This window comes from Chlorocebus sabaeus, chromosome 21, assembly GCF_047675955.1.
Source record: "Chlorocebus sabaeus isolate Y175 chromosome 21, mChlSab1.0.hap1, whole genome shotgun sequence".
In the NCBI taxonomy this organism is placed as follows: Eukaryota; Metazoa; Chordata; class Mammalia; order Primates; family Cercopithecidae; genus Chlorocebus; species Chlorocebus sabaeus.
In genome coordinates, this window is record NC_132924.1 from 47,763,608 (window position 1) to 47,782,093 (window position 18,486).

The 18,486-nt window shown below is 35.6% G+C and overlaps 1 protein-coding gene across 4 annotated transcripts in view; it reads left to right on the forward strand.

Moving 5' to 3' along the window:
- The first annotated feature begins 1,449 nt into the window (after nt 1-1,449).
- The window catches only part of ETV1 (ETS variant transcription factor 1), a 99,344-nt gene continuing 82,307 nt past the window's right edge, over nt 1,450-18,486 (forward strand). The window contains exons 1-6 of one of the 4 annotated variants that reach the window (XM_073009092.1): nt 1,450-1,724; nt 1,823-2,019; nt 2,151-2,282; nt 3,122-3,209; nt 4,606-4,653; nt 13,824-13,877. In XM_073009092.1, the coding sequence (XP_072865193.1) occupies nt 2,238-2,282; nt 3,122-3,209; nt 4,606-4,653; nt 13,824-13,877 (235 nt within the window). In that variant the 5' untranslated portion in view covers nt 1,450-1,724; nt 1,823-2,019; nt 2,151-2,237. Of the gene's footprint in view, nt 1,725-1,822; nt 2,020-2,150; nt 2,283-2,420; nt 2,610-3,121; nt 3,210-4,605; nt 4,654-4,819; nt 5,176-13,823; nt 13,878-18,486 lie in introns of those variants that run through there. The other 3 variants (XM_073009091.1, XM_073009090.1, XM_073009093.1) reach the window with 3 other exon arrangements.

Genomic DNA, 18,486 nt, shown 5'->3' on the forward strand with positions numbered 1-18,486 from the left:
AGTGAAGGGTGGTGGAGCACCCTTGTTATTGACCTCCTGCTTGGTTGCACCCTCAGATAATACCCATGAGCTTCACTGTTCCAGCCTCCCGGCCCAGGCTCTTCCTGGAATCTCTCCTTGGCCGGGGTTAAAATGCAGTTCCCGCTCAAAATGCTTATAGGTGCGCGCGTTGTGAACTCTGATTTAGTAGTTTCAGGGAATGCGCGGGGTCTGTCTTTGCTGTCCATAGTTATTGGTTGTTTTCCCAGTAACAAGTGTTGATTTTGTTTGTTTGTTTGCTTGTTTTTTAAATAGATATTTCTCCTGCATAGGTCCGGGGTTGAGTGCTGTGCACTCTTACACTCCATTTTAATATGTCTCCATAACGTTCCATTTAAGGAAGGAAACTTTCAAATAGAAATTGAGAACTGCAGCACGTTTCCTAATGGGCGGAACAGCTGCCGGAAACGTCTTCTGGTCACTAGTTCTGGTCACAAATCAATTTCAACAGCATTGAGTCCGTGGTCCTATCCCCGCGGCCTCCCGTCCCCTGTTGGGCACTGGCTCCTTAAAGTGACGCTTTACTGTTCTGAGTCCCATACGAGGGACAGGGCAAGTGGCTTCAGAGATGCAGCCCTCAATTCTTAACGTCCTAGTTACTGTCCTTGAAACCCGAGTCGTCTCACCGCTCGCCCCCAACCCTGGGCTCTGGCTGTTTAAGAGCTGTAGAGGAAGTGAAAGCGTCAAGTACAATAAGTGACACCCTCCGCCTCCGTGTATACATAACAAAAGCTCAGGAAACGTGCGGGTTCTAGGATAAACGAGCCACCCCACGCCCTCCCTCCTACTCCCCACAGCCACAGTGGACTGGAAGTACCTTTTCCCGGTGCACACGTAGGGACAATTTTGACTTACACTTTTTCACCTAGCTTGCTCTGTTGTCCTCCCATCACAACCTCTGCTAATCAGCAGTTCTGCATCTCCTAGGTGCCTTCCTTATAGATTCTTTAGTTTCTGTCCCACGAACGATAGGATCTAATTTTAGTTGAGGATGAGTGTTAAAAAAAAATGTTTTGATAAATCATAATGGTGATGGTGGGTTTTGAAAAACAGGAAAATAAATTGGTCCAAAAGCTTAGTGGGAATGAGAATCTAAAGAGCGAGGTGGGCTCCTAGTCCGGGCAAGAGTAGAGGGGTTGGAGATCCTGTGGGCAGGGCGACTGAATAAGGAGGTACGGGCTTTGTGGATCGCGCCTCTAAGTGTATACCAGAACCGCACAACAGTGCTTTAAGGGAACCAGCCCAATAGTGGACCTAACACCCCAATAATGGGAACTGGCGACTCGAAACACATGGTTTCAGTATCCCCAGGCGCTTTAACAATAAGCAGCGGGTTACAGAGGAAGTCGAGTCTCTCCGTGGTGCTTCCAGGCTGAGGACTCAGCGCCTACCGGCCGAGCACCCCCTAGGGCAGAGGGGCGAGGGAGACCCGCGGGAAGGGGCAGCAAGCCGCCTGATTGACAGCCCGAAATCTGATCTTGTGAAAGAGACGCGGAGCCAATGGGAGGCAGCGATCCATCAGTTTGGATTGGAGGCCCCTGGAGGAGAAGTAGAGGAAAAACCACCGAATTGAGCTCTGTCAGAGGCGCTTTCGGCTTCCAAGGGGGAAGTGCTGGGCAATAATTAATGTTTTTATTAAATTTGGAGGGAAGTTTTTGCAGCCTTTCGCCTAGCGTGGCCTTCAGGTGGGTCTTTCCAACAACTTTTTATGTCTCTCCAGATAATTGCATGGTTGTGGGTCGCAAAAACTATCCTGATGAAAGAGGTGTCTCCGTCTCTTTAGTCCCGTTAGGTGCAAAGCAAGTCTCGTTGATCGCCATTGCTAGTTTTGCACACGTTTGCGAATCAGAGCTGCCCGGGGTACACCGACCGCGCAGGGAAACATCGAGAGTGTAAATAAATACATCGCCTCTTGTTCGGATTTTTGCTACTACCGAAAATATGTAAATTGTGAACTCTCTTGGCTCTCTTTGGATCCAGGTGAAGGAGGCGGTGTAGGGAGGGTTATTTTTGTGAATGGGACTGTCTGAGGGTAATTAGCTATGCAAATTCAAGAGCTTCATTCATGATTTTTTTTTTTAAAGCCTAAAAGCCATCTTGTTCCCCTCTAGGTTGATAGAAGTCCAGATCCTGAGGAAATCTCCAGCTAAATGCTCAAAATATAAAATACTGAGCTGAGATTTGCGAAGAGCAGCAGCATGGATGGATTTTATGACCAGCAAGTGCCTTACATGGTCACCAATGTGAGTGATCAGTTTGAAAGTTGCTGTTTATAAACTTGACTCCGACGGGGGTGGGGAGAGGGAGAAAATGAGAAAGGAGGGGGCACGGGGTTGGGATTGCAGATACTTATCTGCTTTGTTGCCACTGTAGGGCGACTCTGCTTCTAGAAGCCCAGTCTTCAAAATGAGCTTACCTTTCAGTGATTTGGATAAGGCATAGTTTTGTTTTTAAGACCCCTTTTTCTGATTAAAGCTCCCAAGATGAGTGGAAGAGGAGATGGAGGGCAGCAGCAGCTGCTGCACTCAAAGTTTTTGGCTGGGTTTGTCTGCCACATTGAAAAGAATGAAGTTGAGACAAATGCTGACACTTTTTGTTTATATGGGGTGTTTTTCTTTCTTTCTCTTTTTTTTCCCTCATTTTCTCTCTCTCTCTTTTTTTCATTTCTCTACCCTTTTTGCTTTTTTTGTGGGGGGGGGGGTTGGGAGAAGGGGCTCTCCAAAAGAGAATAAAATCCACTGTTTTAATCTAGCATTGAACCAGCCTAAAAACAACTTTAAGTGTAAATGCTTAAGGTTGTTTTGATGCTGAGATACCATGAATATATGACTGATAAATAGTAATGTGCTAGGATCGGCACTGGGAAGCAACTCTCCCTGTCTGCTTAACATAAGCTTTCACTGTCAAATAAGTGAGAAAATGAATATTAGAATTGATACTATGGACTTTTATTTTTCTATTCAGAGAGAAGATCCATTAGACTTATGTATGCATGTCTCTGTGTGTGTGTGTGTGTGTGCGCGCGTGTGTGTGTGATCTGAGGTTTACATTCTTTTAAAGGATTTTATCTTTCCCTTTGTAGAGTCAGCGTGGGAGAAATTGTAACGAGAAACCAACAAATGTCAGGAAAAGAAAATTCATTAACAGAGATCTGGCTCATGATTCAGAAGGTGAGGTTTGATTTTGGGCTGAATCCCCATTTTTTTTACCTACACTCTCCACCCTGCTAAAAGAAAAGGAGCACTTCAGTCATATCTTAAAAATAATAAACTTTGAAATTACTGAATTTAACTGAGACTTCAACTTGGAACAATTTATATAATGTGGCAGTTTGCATGGGAGACTATTTTATGGTCCTATCACAAACTAATGAAAGAAGGAAATAAAATCTTAACAATGACAACCTTCTTTTAATCATTGTTTTGTGTTTAAATACTTTTGTCCAAATGGCATATAACCCACCCCATTCACTAAGATAACAGTTTAAAAATATCCAATACAGTGGGACAAATTCAGCAGCTATGTACACTGCTTACTTTTTTCTTTCTCCTTTATTACAAGTTAAACAATATTAGTGATTGTTTGGTTTCCCACCCCCTTTACACTAAAACCATCTACTGTTAACAGAATTTTCAAGGGTGATTTTGATGACTAAATTGTGAGGTCATAATACCTTGTTTATTGACCATAAAGTGTTCACTGAATCATACTTAAGGCCTACTTAATAATTATAATATTATTTGGGAAATTAGTTTGCAGATTCTTTTGATGAACTGCTGGTAGGAAGTCAATATATTACAAATTATTTTAGCTATATGAGGACATTCATAATAAACTTAATATACTTAGATTTAATTATTGAAGTTTAGTTGGCAATTTTAATTAGATATACTGGATTCAGAAACTTCCTCAAATCTTCATACTATTTCAATACCTCCCTCATTCCCTAACATGACCATATAGTTTTGAACTTGATGATAACGTGGTGCCAAAGAATTGTCTTTCTGACTTTTACAAACCTATTAATGTAGACATTTTCCTCCAAAAACTTGTATTTAAAGTGGTTTCTTTTAGTTTTGAGGTATTACAGTTGAAAACATAGTACTTTGACAGTTGTACCATGTGCCGTTGTATTTTTTATGTAAGATTTAGAAGATATGAATAAAATGCTTTTCATTCTTTCTAATCTCCCCCCTACTACTATTTTAGCAAGACTTAAATATATTTAAGGAATATTTCAGTGAATAGACACACATTCACCTCAGTCTTTTCGTGACTTCTGGTATCCCTGAGCTTATTAAGCTATTTGTTAAAAAGGAAAAAGAAAAGATGATTGACTTTATTCTTTAGTTGACTAAAATAATTTCTTAAAGAGTTGCTTAATAGGCATGAAAAGTAGGCAGTATTATTGAGATATTTAAGTTATGCCTCCTTTTTTATTTTTATGTTGACTGCATCTCTTGAAATTAAATTTTTATTTAATACCAATTTCATGACAAACATTTCCATTTAATGAAGACTAAAGATTTGCAAATCTTATGTTTATGTCTTTGACTTGTTTTTTAGAACTCTTTCAAGATCTAAGTCAATTACAGGAAACATGGCTTGCAGAAGGTAAGGCAAAAATTGCTTTAAAAGGGGGGAAAAGCAACTCTAGAAGAAGAAAAAAAGAAGTCCTGAACTTGCTGTCTTAATATTCAGCCCAATTAATTGAGCTCTAAAAGAGCCACCTCATGTGTCATGCATACATTAGAGCCTCTGATGAGTTTGTCTTTGGGGACTCTGGGGCTGTACTACCCAGTGTCATCACAAATTACCAGGAGAAATTGCTTCCAGCTCACAATCACATCTGCTTTTGGCAAGAACTAATGCACCAAGACTTCAAGTTCTAAGCCTCTGTTCAGATTTTAATTGCAATTGATCAGGTTTATATTATTGTACCTCCAGAGACCTCCTAGAGCCAGAACCCGGCTGGCTTGCTGTTTCCTTTAGAGCAGCGCATATCATTATTTGGTGTTCTGGTGGAGGACTTTTCTGATGGCAGAAATTAGTTTCTCTGGGTTCATCAGGACGGGATGCTTCAAGATTTAAGTGCAAGTGTCTTCTTTCCACCTTGTTCACAACACAGAACGTTAGGTGTGTATCTAATACTTAGGAAATCTATGGGTTTAAAATAAATGGGAGATATGAGGATTTTTAAAATGTTTTCCATGTGTTACTATTCATGTGATGTTTGTTAAAATTGACCTTTGCTATTTTGTCAGTTTTATTAGGATTTATTTAATAGAGCAAGGGTACATTTAAAGGCATTACTTTTATTTTGGATTATTTTATGATAAAATTCTGTGGTTCTATCTGTTACATATTTTATTGTATGCAACTTTATAGGAAAATGAGATATTGCTTCATAAAGCTTTATACAACTTCGAAAATGCCTAATATTGAGGGACTTTTGTTGGCATTCATAATTTGAAATTTTTCTTTTGGATTTGGCATAAAAATGTGAAATGTTAATTTTATGATGTGTTTTGTGGGAGATACAAAGAGAAAAATTATAGATATGTAAGCATTGAGTATATGGCAGTGTTATTTGTGTGTTCACATTATATGGGAAACATGCAAGTTTTGGAACAGATTTTAAGATGGTTAAAAAGGAGAGAGTGGGTCTCTTTAAATGGAACCCCGGTGTTGCTGTAGCTACTTTGAGGCAGACTGATGTGTTTTATCGGTGGTCTTGAATGCAGTTGATCAAGTTGCTGTTAGCATGTAAAATAAGTTTCTTTGTTTTGCTGATAGTCTAGTTCTCCAAAGAGCTTTTTCAATCTTTATCAGTCTTTAAAGTTAAATAGCTTTCCTAATAGTCCTTTGAAAGGATGATTGTATTTACATGTTAATGAAGGTAAGACTTACTGAAAGTTTTGGCTATATTTAAGGATCATTTTGCTAGTCTCTGTAAATGAAACTTACTGCAATAGATTACTTTTTATTGCAACATAAGTCATATTCAGATATAACTTTTTCATGGAAAATCTGCATGGAGAGTCTTGTATTAACTTATGCCTATTAGTTTTGCAAAGTCAAAGGTTGTGAGAACATTACCTTTATGAGAGAATTTATTTGCTTCTCCAGAATAACTTAAAATATCTATTTTAATTGTTCTGGAAGGTTTGTTGGTTCTTAGATGTTTAAATCTCATTGATTCCAAGTCAGTGCACTAGCTGGCAGATTTTGAATGTGCATAGCAACTCTGTTCCTGGAATTTTAAAATGTGGAATCTGTGACAGACTCTTACCATTTTATAATCAGTTTCAGTACGTTTCTTTTTTTTAACTTTTGACTTGTTTTGTGTCTTGTAGCTCAGATAAGTGATTTGAATAATTTATCCAAATTTATCTTTTAAAACTCTGCAGGGAATAGTCTTTCTCCGGGATTATTAACATACCTGTAAATCAAACCTGAAGACTTAGCATTACAAAAAATAAACCTAGAAAATGATCAATGTATTTGGAAGAACATGGACCTTTACTTAGAAAAGAATTGTAATTTCAATTAAGTTCAGGAATTAATCATGAGTGTTTTATATGAATTCCCAGGAGGACTACTATTTACAAACTATGGATAAGATTTCATTTTAGAATAATTTAAACATTTTCAAAATAGTTTACATTAATTTATCTAATCATGATGTAAGCAAAAAGTTGTTAATGTGGTGTTTAAAATCTAATAGCGAGAAAAGAGATCTTTTTAACTTCTTGTTTCTAGACTCCACTTTTTTTTTGTTTTGAGAAATTAAATATATTATTTTACACTGATGTTTTAACTTGACTTATCCCACGTCTTGAACAGTATTTAGCTAAGAAGAGATCCTCAAATTACCCTAGTTATTTGTGGTGAGATGTGCCCATTTATGTCTTTCTGGACATCTAGAAATTAAAACACTGCCAAATTGGCAGACTATGAACCGTTTACATATTTCTTTTCATAATGTTCCATAGCCAAGAAAGTGACCATGGAATTTTAAGACATCTTGACCCCTTTAAAAAAGATCATTGGCAATTTACCAAGTTTCTCCCATGAGTTAGAATTCCACTGGGAAGTTAAACAGGTCTAAAAACCTTATTAGACATGAGAGTCAAGTTAGTTGTCATATGTCATATGATAATTGTGTTTTTGAAAAATTATAAAAGTCCTCAAATATTTGTTAAATGATATCTTAGCATGTTTAGTTTGTTTTTTCTGTAAGACTGTTCATAAATTTTACCCCAAATGCAACATATGGATTAGTCATGGGTAAATTATTATGGATTATAAATTTTTTTTTTTTTATTTCTAAGGGGAAATTGGAATAGATAAGGCAGGACTGTTTAAGGGTGGGGATGGAACCAGTATTTTCAATTCAGTAAAGTCCTCTAAAAATATACTTGCATTCTACTAAGAAAGTTAATTCCCATACAGAGATTTAAATATGTTGGTGGAGAATACAACTTTACATTAATATCATTTCCCAAGAACTAACACTGCAATTTAGAGATTTTTTTTAACATCTAAACACAGTTTAAAATAATTATCTTATTCTGAAGAAAATTGAAAAGTTAATATTTTCCGTGACCACAGTAGTTTAAAAAAAAAAACAAAAAACAGTCAGGGACCATGCCAATTTTAAAATGTTGCCATAGTCACTTTATGTTATAATTTCACTATGTGCAATTCTTTATTGATTCTTTGTCTTCTGAATTAGGCTGCTACTGACAGAAAGGCAGTTGCAATTATTTGATCCCATGAAATAATGAGTTTAAATATCAATCCTATCAACATCATGGTGATGTCTTATTCATAACAGCCTGAAAGTCATAGTTAAAATGGAATCTCTTGTGTATCCAGAACAAAAATAGAAAGATATAAAAAATTAAGAAAGGATTGCATTCTTACAAACTTGCTTCTTAAAGCTCACCTACTAACACAACTTAAAGGGAAATAATAATTTTCAGTATATATCTGATGTAAATGTATAGCTGCTCTCTTGACTGTTATTTTGTTTCCAGTCTAGATGTTCTTTCAGGTTCACGTTCATCAACAGTATTCTCTGTCTTCAGGGTAAAATGTTTTTCAGTGGTTTCGTATTGAGTCAAGTTTAGTGCTGCCGCCACACTCTGAGTAGGAGTTTTATCTCCAAGAACAACCTTTCTACAGCAAAGGTTATTACATCATACAAAGAAGGGTTTTTTTCTTTTGGTTTTATGTGACCTTCAAACAACAGTCATGTTGACTTAAAAGCAGAGATGTCATTACTTTCCCCTCAATTCGCTTTAATGGCTGATGCTAAATTTATATTCAAAATCATTATGTGATGTTTCTTAAGTAATATGTGCTATTGTTACTCACTATGTGTAATGTCATCCACAATATACAGCAGTCATAATACACTCATTTTTATTTTTCAAAAATCCTACTTTTTTTTAATGGAACATAAAATTGGTTATGTGCTCATGAATTATTTTGCCCCACTTGGTGCAATAAGGATTAAAGGCTTTAAAAACTACATTATTTCATGTGGTTTACATAAAACATGACTTTAGAATTAAGCATTGAATTAGAGAAGCCCATATAGTTTCTTATAATTGAACAACAATCATTTCATGTGTGTGTGGGCAGGGAGAGGTTGGACTATCACCCTTCTCTTTGTTATACCAGAAAATAATCTAAAATATGAGAGAAAAACTTCTCATTTGAGTTTGACTTAGATAGCAAATAGAGTAAGTATATTTTATTTCTAAACATTCATTGGAATTGCATAAATGTTTTTTCACACATGTTTTATTTACAAAATAGAATTTTTTTTTTTACTAGAAAAATAGGATTTGGTATAGTATAGTGTAGTTTTTCCAGAGGATCCTAATAAATAAAATATGACTAAGCTTTTCTATTTCAGTTATAGGAAATCTGCAGTTTGTTACATTTTGTAGTATAACTTTATTCCCTTTGACTTGTGTATAATGTTATAATAAAAAAAATAATAATAGAGTCAGACCTCTGTAGCATTAGAGAAAATATTTGGCTAGAAACAACAGCTAGTTGGCTCTGAGCTTCCCTTAAGTTTTCAAGTTACTACAGGTCAGGTTTAGTTAGGAATTTAAGCTGATTTGACACTCACCACAACTAAAACTTTACTGTTACAGTGAGAATATAGAAATATGAAAATAATGCCTTAATCAAGTAGTAAAGGTGTTTTTGTCATTGGAAAGTTGCCTCCTTTTTTTGTATGTTTAAATATGTTTATATTTCTGCATAATTAATATTTTTACATTTGTACAATCATTTTATTGTTAAAAGTGGTTGTGGTATAAAACCAAACTTAGTGGACTCATGATTATTTTGTTCCATGGCCTGTAGCTTCACTTTAGGATTAAACAGAATACCACTGTAGGAAGGCAGATTTTTCTTGTTTTACTTCTGATTTGAAATAAAATTTAAATTTATCACAAGAAATTTGTTTCTAACTCTTTCATTCAAAGAGAAATACTACAAAGTTCAGCAACAATCTACAGTATTCTTATGATAAAAATACTAGGATAATAGGCAAGACAAATAAGGCATTTCTGAAATGGTTTTTCTTTTCCCTTTCTTGAAACTTTCTTTGCATTTCTGTCTTTTCCTTTTTTCTTCCTTAGTTTTATACATGCAAGTTTCTGTAACAAGTTACTCTGTAAAGCAGGATGGGACATGTGTATGTATGTGTTTGTGTGTATATAGATGTATGTATGTATGTAACTTTGTAAACTTGTCATTTATTTAAATGTGTTCCTTTAATAGATCTGTGCTCTGAGACAGAGCAATAAAACTGGTGTGTTTATATTGCAAGTCCAAGTTTACTTGCTTTAGCTCCCTGGATGGGTGTGACATGAAAAGATTGTGGTTGGACCACATGGCTCATATGCTGGACTGTGTTTTTGTGAATGGAGGCAGAACTCCAGTTCTGCCTGCTTGTCTTGAGGAATTGCTGAGGAGATCAGCTGTCTCATTCACGGGCAGAAAGAATGACTCATACATCTTCCGCCTTGTTTGGCTCCAGGTCATTGTTACAGTGGATAGAACTGGTTTTAATTAAATATTAACCCCTTTTATACTTGATGTTTGTTTTATTTGTAATTCTTCCACTTTTTCCTTAGCTTTAAAAGAAAACCCAACAGGCACATAATTTGTCAGAATAGGAGGGTTTTCGCTTTCCTGCAGCCAACCTTGGAAAATTTTTCATTGCTTACTTTTTCTTAAGTAATGATTATTATTTCATTTGAAAGTTAAAAAGAAGTATAACATAAAGGCAAGCTATATTTAAAATTACCCATCCCCAAGGCAATATTAGTTAAGAAAGGATATTAAAATTAAAAAGGAGAATTGGTGAGTTTGTGACATATAGGTCATGATTAATATTTTGATGAGTTTCTTTCTGATAATATGTATTGATATGTAGCAAAAACAGAGAACACAGTAAAACAACTTTGGATAATAATCTAGGTAAAGCAAATAGCTGAGAGTGCAGATACTACCCTTTTAAAGTCGAGATCCTGAGACTTGATGGCAACTTGTCTATTAATGTGCAATGAACTGATAGAGCCGCTCCAGCTATTACCAATAAAATCCACATGCTTAATCTCTTTGAAAGCATTTTATTGGTCTTTTGGTATATACTTTCTCCCCTTCTCCTTTCCTCCTCTTCCCCTTCATCTTTAATTACATAGTGTGGGGAAACATTTTCATTCCCCAAAGGTGATTATATCAAGCACAGTTTATAATAGATAGTAGTGGAAAAAACATTGCTTTTTTAGGTTGACCCTTACTGTTAATTTTCAACTTTGGCGTTGGTATGACTTGCTGCAAATTTTCAGGCAGCTGTAGTTTGCTCCTTCACAGTATTCCCCTGAATTGAAGAAAAAAGGAAATGTATGATACAAGTGTGGCAATGCTTTGTCATATTTTCCTTGCCTAGATCCAACTTGTGTTTTTAGTTAACTGCTTTCCGTTTACGCTAACTTGAAATTAGAGGTATACTTAAGCCTTTGTCTATTTAAGTAGCATGCTGCTTCATTTGGTCTATTCAGTTTCTTAAGATTAGCTTCTGTGAAAATGTGAGTCATATGTTTTTTGTTAAAATTCTGTAATATGTTCAGGAATAAGTGTGAAGTATTTATTCAGTATGTTAAGGAGTTAGAACAGAAATAGGAATTCTTATTCTTACTCTTTACAGATTGTTGGTGTGCAGCTATTTTCTGTATATTTGCGAGGTATAACTTCTAGATTATTCTACTCCTAAAATTTGGCCCTTTTTTCCTCACACATATTCCAGCACACCTCACACTCCCATCAATGACTCCGTGCTACTCTTGCAGTGACATATATTACGAAGTTGCAAATTTGCTTACCTTACTACAAAAAGGAACAAAAGACCTTTAGGGCATTCATACCATTATATTCAGTTACAAATATACTTTTGTTACTCACCAGCTATTTTTAACTTTTCCTGTAAAGGGATATTATATTTTTATCAGATTCTTGTAAATGTTGGCTTTTTAAAAGCCCAGTAATTGTTGTGGTTGATAAATTTGCATCTCAATAGTTATATCTGTTTAGCTGTTAATTCTGAGGGAGAACTAAAACAAGGATATAATGGGAAAAATGTGCAGGATTTGATTCTGTGTACTTGCTGTTATTTATTAAATATATATTTAAAATGCTTGTAATTTTTTGGTATGAAGACTTACTTGAAAGCGCACCCTTCGACTTGTAATTTATGAATCTTTTAGAACATTTTTTTCTGCAATGTCAAAAAAATATGTTGTGTTAATAGCGGAGAGAATGCTAATGTACAGATTTTAGCTGTTTCTTTGCCTCTCCAGTAGACTTCATTAGAAGTAAAGATATTAAACCGAGCAATCTAATGACAAGTACTTTTTTGTGGATGACTTGAAAGACAAGGGTAGGTGGGTAGAGGACTGGAAAGAAGAAAATAAGGAACATTTCTCGAGTAGCTGGCATTGTGTTTAGACTGTTTCATTTAATCCTTGCCAAAAAACCTGTATTTGGTCACTATTAAACTGATGAGTAAAATTCAATTTGACGAGGTTCAGTAACTTAACCAAAGTTGCACAGCTAGCATGTCATAGAATTAAGATTTGTAGTTCGCTGACTTTAAAGTTGTTACCCACATTATCAGATATTAGAGCAATATGAAGAGAAAAAAATTCTCCCTGCACTATAGGCTGATCAAATAGGCATCAGTTAAAACTTGAAAAAGTTCTTAATTTTTTTGATTTTGTTTGGTAGTGGGGATAGAGTGCATTCGTAATAAAGTTAATTATTGGTATACAGAAGAGAGTTGTTAGAAAACAGCTGAATGTCAAACTGCATACATTTTTATAATAGGCACAATTACCAGATTGTTATGGTCTTCATAATAGAACATAAATTTTATTCAGCCAAATGTCTGTTTTTAAAGAATAATATTAAACTAATAAAAAGAACTCTAATTCTGTATACTGTATTCTTTTTTATATAAAAATTTTTTAAAATATAGAATTCCTTTTTATGTAGATTTTTTTCTTAAGCCATTCAATTATCAACCTAAAGCATTTTCAAAAGAGACTGTTTATTTTAATAAGCATTCCTCATACAGAATAGGCTTATTTTGAAAAGTTAATTAACATCTATTTAAATATGACTTGGCTGCATAAAAAAGTTTCAGTATTACGTAACACTAATAAAGTAATACTAGCTAATCAAATCGCAGCTAAAGTTAATTAGGATGATAATTCATTGTATTTTTATCAAATTAAAGGTAACCTAACTTCTATTTTTTGGGTGTGTGTGTGTATTTATGTGAGTTTGTGAAAGTTTATTATTAATATTCAGTTTGGAATAGGTTACTTCGATGTCTAAATTAACTGTGATGAAAACGTTTTTGAAGTGAAAAATGCACTTGTGTTTTGATTGCTGCCAAATGTATGAAGTCCTTGCTATTCAGTATTTTTCCTTTACTAAAAATAGGAAAGTCTTTTGACATTAGGACTGACGAAATAGTGATATTCTTTTTGTTAATGCCTAGTAGTTGCCAGGAAAATATTTTGAATGAAAAGATGACATTTGTGTTATTGTTTATTATTTTATTAATATGAATATAATCTTTGAAATATAATACTTTATTATATATGAGCCAAATCAAGGACTATTCTTCCCTTTAAAAATCTTTGTAGCATACTCTGGCAAAATTCAGGGCAGGCATTTTAAAATATGGTGTATTTTGCAGGACAGGGAACATACCAGCAGACGTTTCTAAAAAAGCGGAGGGATGTGTGTGATAACTGCACATCACTTAAAATAATTGTGTGGTTAATTTAAATGGGCTGCTTACACACTGGCAGTGTGAAATAGCTTTTGCTCCACTCTTGAAAAAAAAAAAAAAAAACTGTAGGAAATGGAAATTCTGTAGCTTTCTTTATTTTGAATCTCTTTTAATTCCATCTGGCAGGTGAAATTCAGAGGGAATACACCTGCTATAGTCCTATTTCTGATATATATATATGGTTCCTAGTTGACATCAGTGATCCCCTTCCATTTCCCCTCCTAAGTAGTGTTGTCAATACCATTTTAAATAGGAGCTCACTGGCAAATAATCATAGGTTTGATCTCAGCCTAAGAAGATCTTACTTGACAGATTTTACTTGACATTCCTTATGCTTTTGGCAGTTTCTCTCTTAATTTTTTTTTTTTTTAATTTTCTTTTTCTTCTTCAGCTCAGGTACCTGACAATGATGAGCAGTTTGTACCAGACTATCAGGCTGAAAGTTGTAAGTATAGTATGACTCATCTCTTGTATTTTTCTGTCTTTCTGGTTTCCTTCTTTCCTTCTTTCTCTTTGGTTGGTTTTCACGTCCAGTGTCTTGTCTTACATTGTACAAGCGCCTTTTTAACTTATAGCCATAAGATGATTTGATTTGTCAGGTTGTGACATCAGCAGAAACTCTATTTTGAGCAGAATCCCTGAATTCTGTATATTGGAAGAGAACTCCAAATAGTAGGCAAGGAAAACTGAGTTGATTGAAAGATGGTCTTGTTCTTCATATCGGTAAATATCTTTGGGAGGAAATAGGGTGTGATCCATGAACATGCACATGTTTACTTCCAGTTTGCCAATATGCTTACTGAGAAATGCCTGGATGTTGATGGGAGATAGAGTTAAAAACTACTTGAGATTAGTTATTGTATAATTTATAAAAGATTCTGGAGCAAACATTCGTTGGCTTATTGTAGTATTTTAAATTCATGAATTGTCATCTGCTTTTATTTAATTTTTAACCTGAAATTTTCTGCTTCCTGGTTGCAGTAGCACAAATGGAAACAGCCATTGGCTTCTCTCAGGGTTCCTCCTTCCACGCTCCTTTCCCCGAGCCTTGCTCCCAGGTCTGTCAGAGAATGCATGAGGAGTTATTCATGGAATACTCACTGTCCCTTAATCGCAGAGTGAGCATTTTGCCCGTACAAACGTGGTTGCCTCGGGGTTTACTGCTGATATTTATAATTTACCATTCTACCAGCTAACTGCCGCTACTGACCAAAGGAGCAAATACTAAGGAAAAGGGTATAAATGCCATCTTATTTATGAAACTGGCCTAATGCATTTTTGTTCTGTTGGTGACATCTAAATTTGTTTTATTTTTTCAGACCATTGATAGTATGAGAGGAGGCAATATTGGTAGTAACAAGAGATGCTTGATGTCTTACAACTTATGAAACCCATATGTTCACATCTTTATATCATAAATCTAATACAAATACCTGCATTACTTCAAGTAACAGATGTTTGTGGGCAATATTTTCAGCATTTATGTTTGGTATATTAAATTTCTCAGGCATAGAGGGTTGTGCAAGGTTTTGTCCAGATTCTCTAACATGTTACATGTTTTAGCTCAGCTTGGTTATAAAGAAATCACTGTGGTAAAATATATGTACCATAAAATTTACCATTTTAACTATTTTTAAGTTTGTAGTTCAGTGGCATTAAGTACATTCACATTGTTGTACAACCTTCACCACTATTCAACATCAGAACTTTTTTATATCCCAAGCTGAAGTTCCGTACCTGTAAAACAATAACTCCCATTTCTCTGCCTTCAGTCCCTGGTAACCGCTGTTCTATTAGCTTTATTTTTGATCCAAGAAGATGACTGTATAATGCTATTTGATGTCTAAATGCAGGTATTTGACATAGGCTTCTAAGAAACTTACTCAGCAAATATATAGAACTTAATTAGACACCCTTAGAAACACTCCCAGCAGACGATGGCTCACACAAGTCCTCCCCTTCTTGATTAAAGTCTGGAAAGAGAATGGTCATATTCCAACATTTCCCTGCCTGTGAGCAGTTGAATTCTTCTTTCTAAAAGCTAACCACGTCGTCTGAGTAAAAGAATTAAACTTGTTGATATTTTACATCTAAAGTAATTGGTAACAATTCCATTACTATAGCAATTGTCAGGGTAAAATGAACCACCTAGAGGTAATTTTTTACTACTTTTCTTATTTGACCTCTTTTCACCTTTTCTTATTGTTGAATATTTAATCTCTTTGAACTCTTCTTAAGGTCACACGGGCATGATTTTCTTCCTTTTTTTTTTTTTTTTTTTAATCCCTTGACCACTCCTTCTCACTCAACTCATTTTCCTTCCCTCCTCTTTGTGGACCTCTTCTTTCCCTAAGGTTCTGTCCCCAAACCTTTCCTTTTTTTTTCCTTTCTTTTCTTTTTTTTTTTTTTTTTTTGAGACAGAGTCTTGCTTTACTGCCCAGGCTGGAGTGCAGTGGTGCGATCTCAGCTCGCTGCAAGCTCCACCTCCCGGGTTCACGCCATTCTCCTGCCTCAGCCTCCCGAGTAGCTGGGACTACAGGTACCCACCACCACACCCAGCTAATTTTTTGTATTTTTAGTAGAGACGGGCTTTCACCGTGTTGGCCAGGATGGTCTCAATCTCCTGACCTCGTGATCCACCTGCCTTGGCCTCCCAAAGTTTTGGTATCTCAGGCGTGAGCCCCTTTCCTCTTATTTCACGTGCACCATGCCATCACTGTCCGATAGAACTTTTTGTGATGGACATGACTACACCTGTGCCACCTGATACAGTGTCCACTAACCACATTGGCTGTTGAGCACACAAAATGTGGTTAGTGGGACTGAGGAAATGAATTTTTAACTTTATTTAATTTTGATTATTTTAAATTTAGACATGTCTGGCTACTGGCTACTATATTGGGCTGCACAGCTTTGAACATCAATGTCTTCCACATTGTTGTCTCCAGCCTGGTTCTTCCCTCTGAAGCTGTCTATTGGACATCCTCACCTGACCCCCCGCTAGTGTCCCTGTGCAGATGAGAAAAAGGCAACACCTCTGGACTCACTCCCTCAGCCCTCGGCTGTGCATTGCACAAAACACCATTTACATGCCAATTCCAATCTTTAACGCAATGCTCCACAGACAGTTTACACTCGGCAAGTCCAACAGTGAAATCACGATTTTTCCTGACCAGTATTGCTCTGTTACTTCTGTTGCCTTTCTAAGTTAGTGGCATCACCATCCAAACTGAAATCCTGATATTTATCCTCAGAGAACTCGGTTCTTTACCATAAACCTCAAATTGCTAACCAAGTTGTTGATCCTAGCTTTCAAAAATATCTTAATTTCATGGCCTCTCCTTCATTCCTATTTCATTGCTTTAGTTCACACACCTATATTCTGCCTTCACTGAACTTCTGAGTCAGCCTTTTTGTTGGTTTTCTTGCCTTTTGATTTTCCCTCTTTGCAAGCCGCCCTGTGCAGTAGCATTAACACATAGCTATTTGGCCTTGTTAGTTTTCTTCTTAAGCTGTCTGCAGGACAAAGTCCTATTTCTTTAGCTGTACAGAAAATTGTTCTATAACCCAGGCCTTGACTATCCTTTTGGTTTAAACTCTTGCTACTCCAGTACCGTGTCTTTTCCTTTCCTCTGTACTTTAGCGCTTCTAATTTTTCAGTTCTCTGGGCAGATTGAGCTGTTTTAAGTCTCTTTGCCCTTGCATATGTTCATTTTGCTTTAAAAGTTTTCATTTTTGCTTGGCAATCTGGTGAACCTCCTATTTCAGACTCTGCTGAGATTTCACCTCATTGAAGTCTTTCTCAGCCTTTTCTTGCCACCCTAGCCCCACAGAGTTAGCTGGACTCCACCGCATCTTGTATGGTATATTTATTATATTATAGTATTTTAGATACATTTGTGTCTTTGATAAGATTGTGAACTTCTTGAGGGTATACAAAGCATGTCACGTTCAGCATGGCTTGCATGTTATAGAAGAATAATAAGTAAAATTATTATTGTGTTCTTGATCAACTTCTTAGTGCTTATTTCCTCCTAAGCATCTTAAGAGTCTTAATTCCTTTCTTAAGGTAGAAACATATGATATGCCTTAAAACTGCACATATAGTCTCATTCTGGGAAAACTTGCCGAAACCGGGAAAGTTTAACCAAAGGTTTTCAGAATTGTGAAAGTTTATTTTACTTCAATTAGAGAATATTTACAGTTTAACCAATATGGCTTTGGGACATGTAAATAAGATACATAATAACTAAAAAATACCTATAAACAGAGGCAAAAATAAGTCTGAAATAGCCTAATTAAAAAAAAAAAGTGGAGATATATGTTATTTCAAGTATTCACAGACATGTGATTGTTCAGATCACAGTGACCAACTAATTTTAGTCTTCACTGAAGAAAGGACAAGAGGGAAATGATTTAAAAAGAAGAATAAGGCATTTGTATTAGATACTAAAGAGGATTTCTGGATGCAGAGGTTTATCAAATATTGGAATTGAGAGGTTAGATGGTCTCCAAAATGTCTTTAAACAGATGCTTGATTCTCGTCTGCCTGGGTATGCTTAGTGGGGGCAGAGGGATCCTATCTCTAGAAAGAGAAAGAAACTCCATCCCCTCTGTGTGGCCTGTCTGTAAATTCTATGCGGATAGTTTTGAAAATGTGAATAATCAGATTTCCTTGCATACCTCAATGAAATAAGATGCTTCTGCCTTAGCTTTTACTGCTTTAGTCCTTTGGTGAATGAAGGTTGAGAGAATAAAGAACAAAATTTTGCTCAATACTGGATTATAGAACATGCATTTGACTGTAACATGTTTAAATGCATGTAGAATAATAAGGATCAGAGCATCCAAAAATTGTGAAAATGAGATTAAACCATAACATTTGAGAACTTTCTAAAAATTTCCCTGAGCATTATTTATTGCTGTTTACAAAATATTTTCATTGGAAATGTGGAATCCAGTGATGGTATACTATAAATTACTAACCTTTGAAGGATGCTAACTTTGAAGCAAGTATAGGCATTAAAAATAAGTGAAAACAGAGCCTGGGCCTG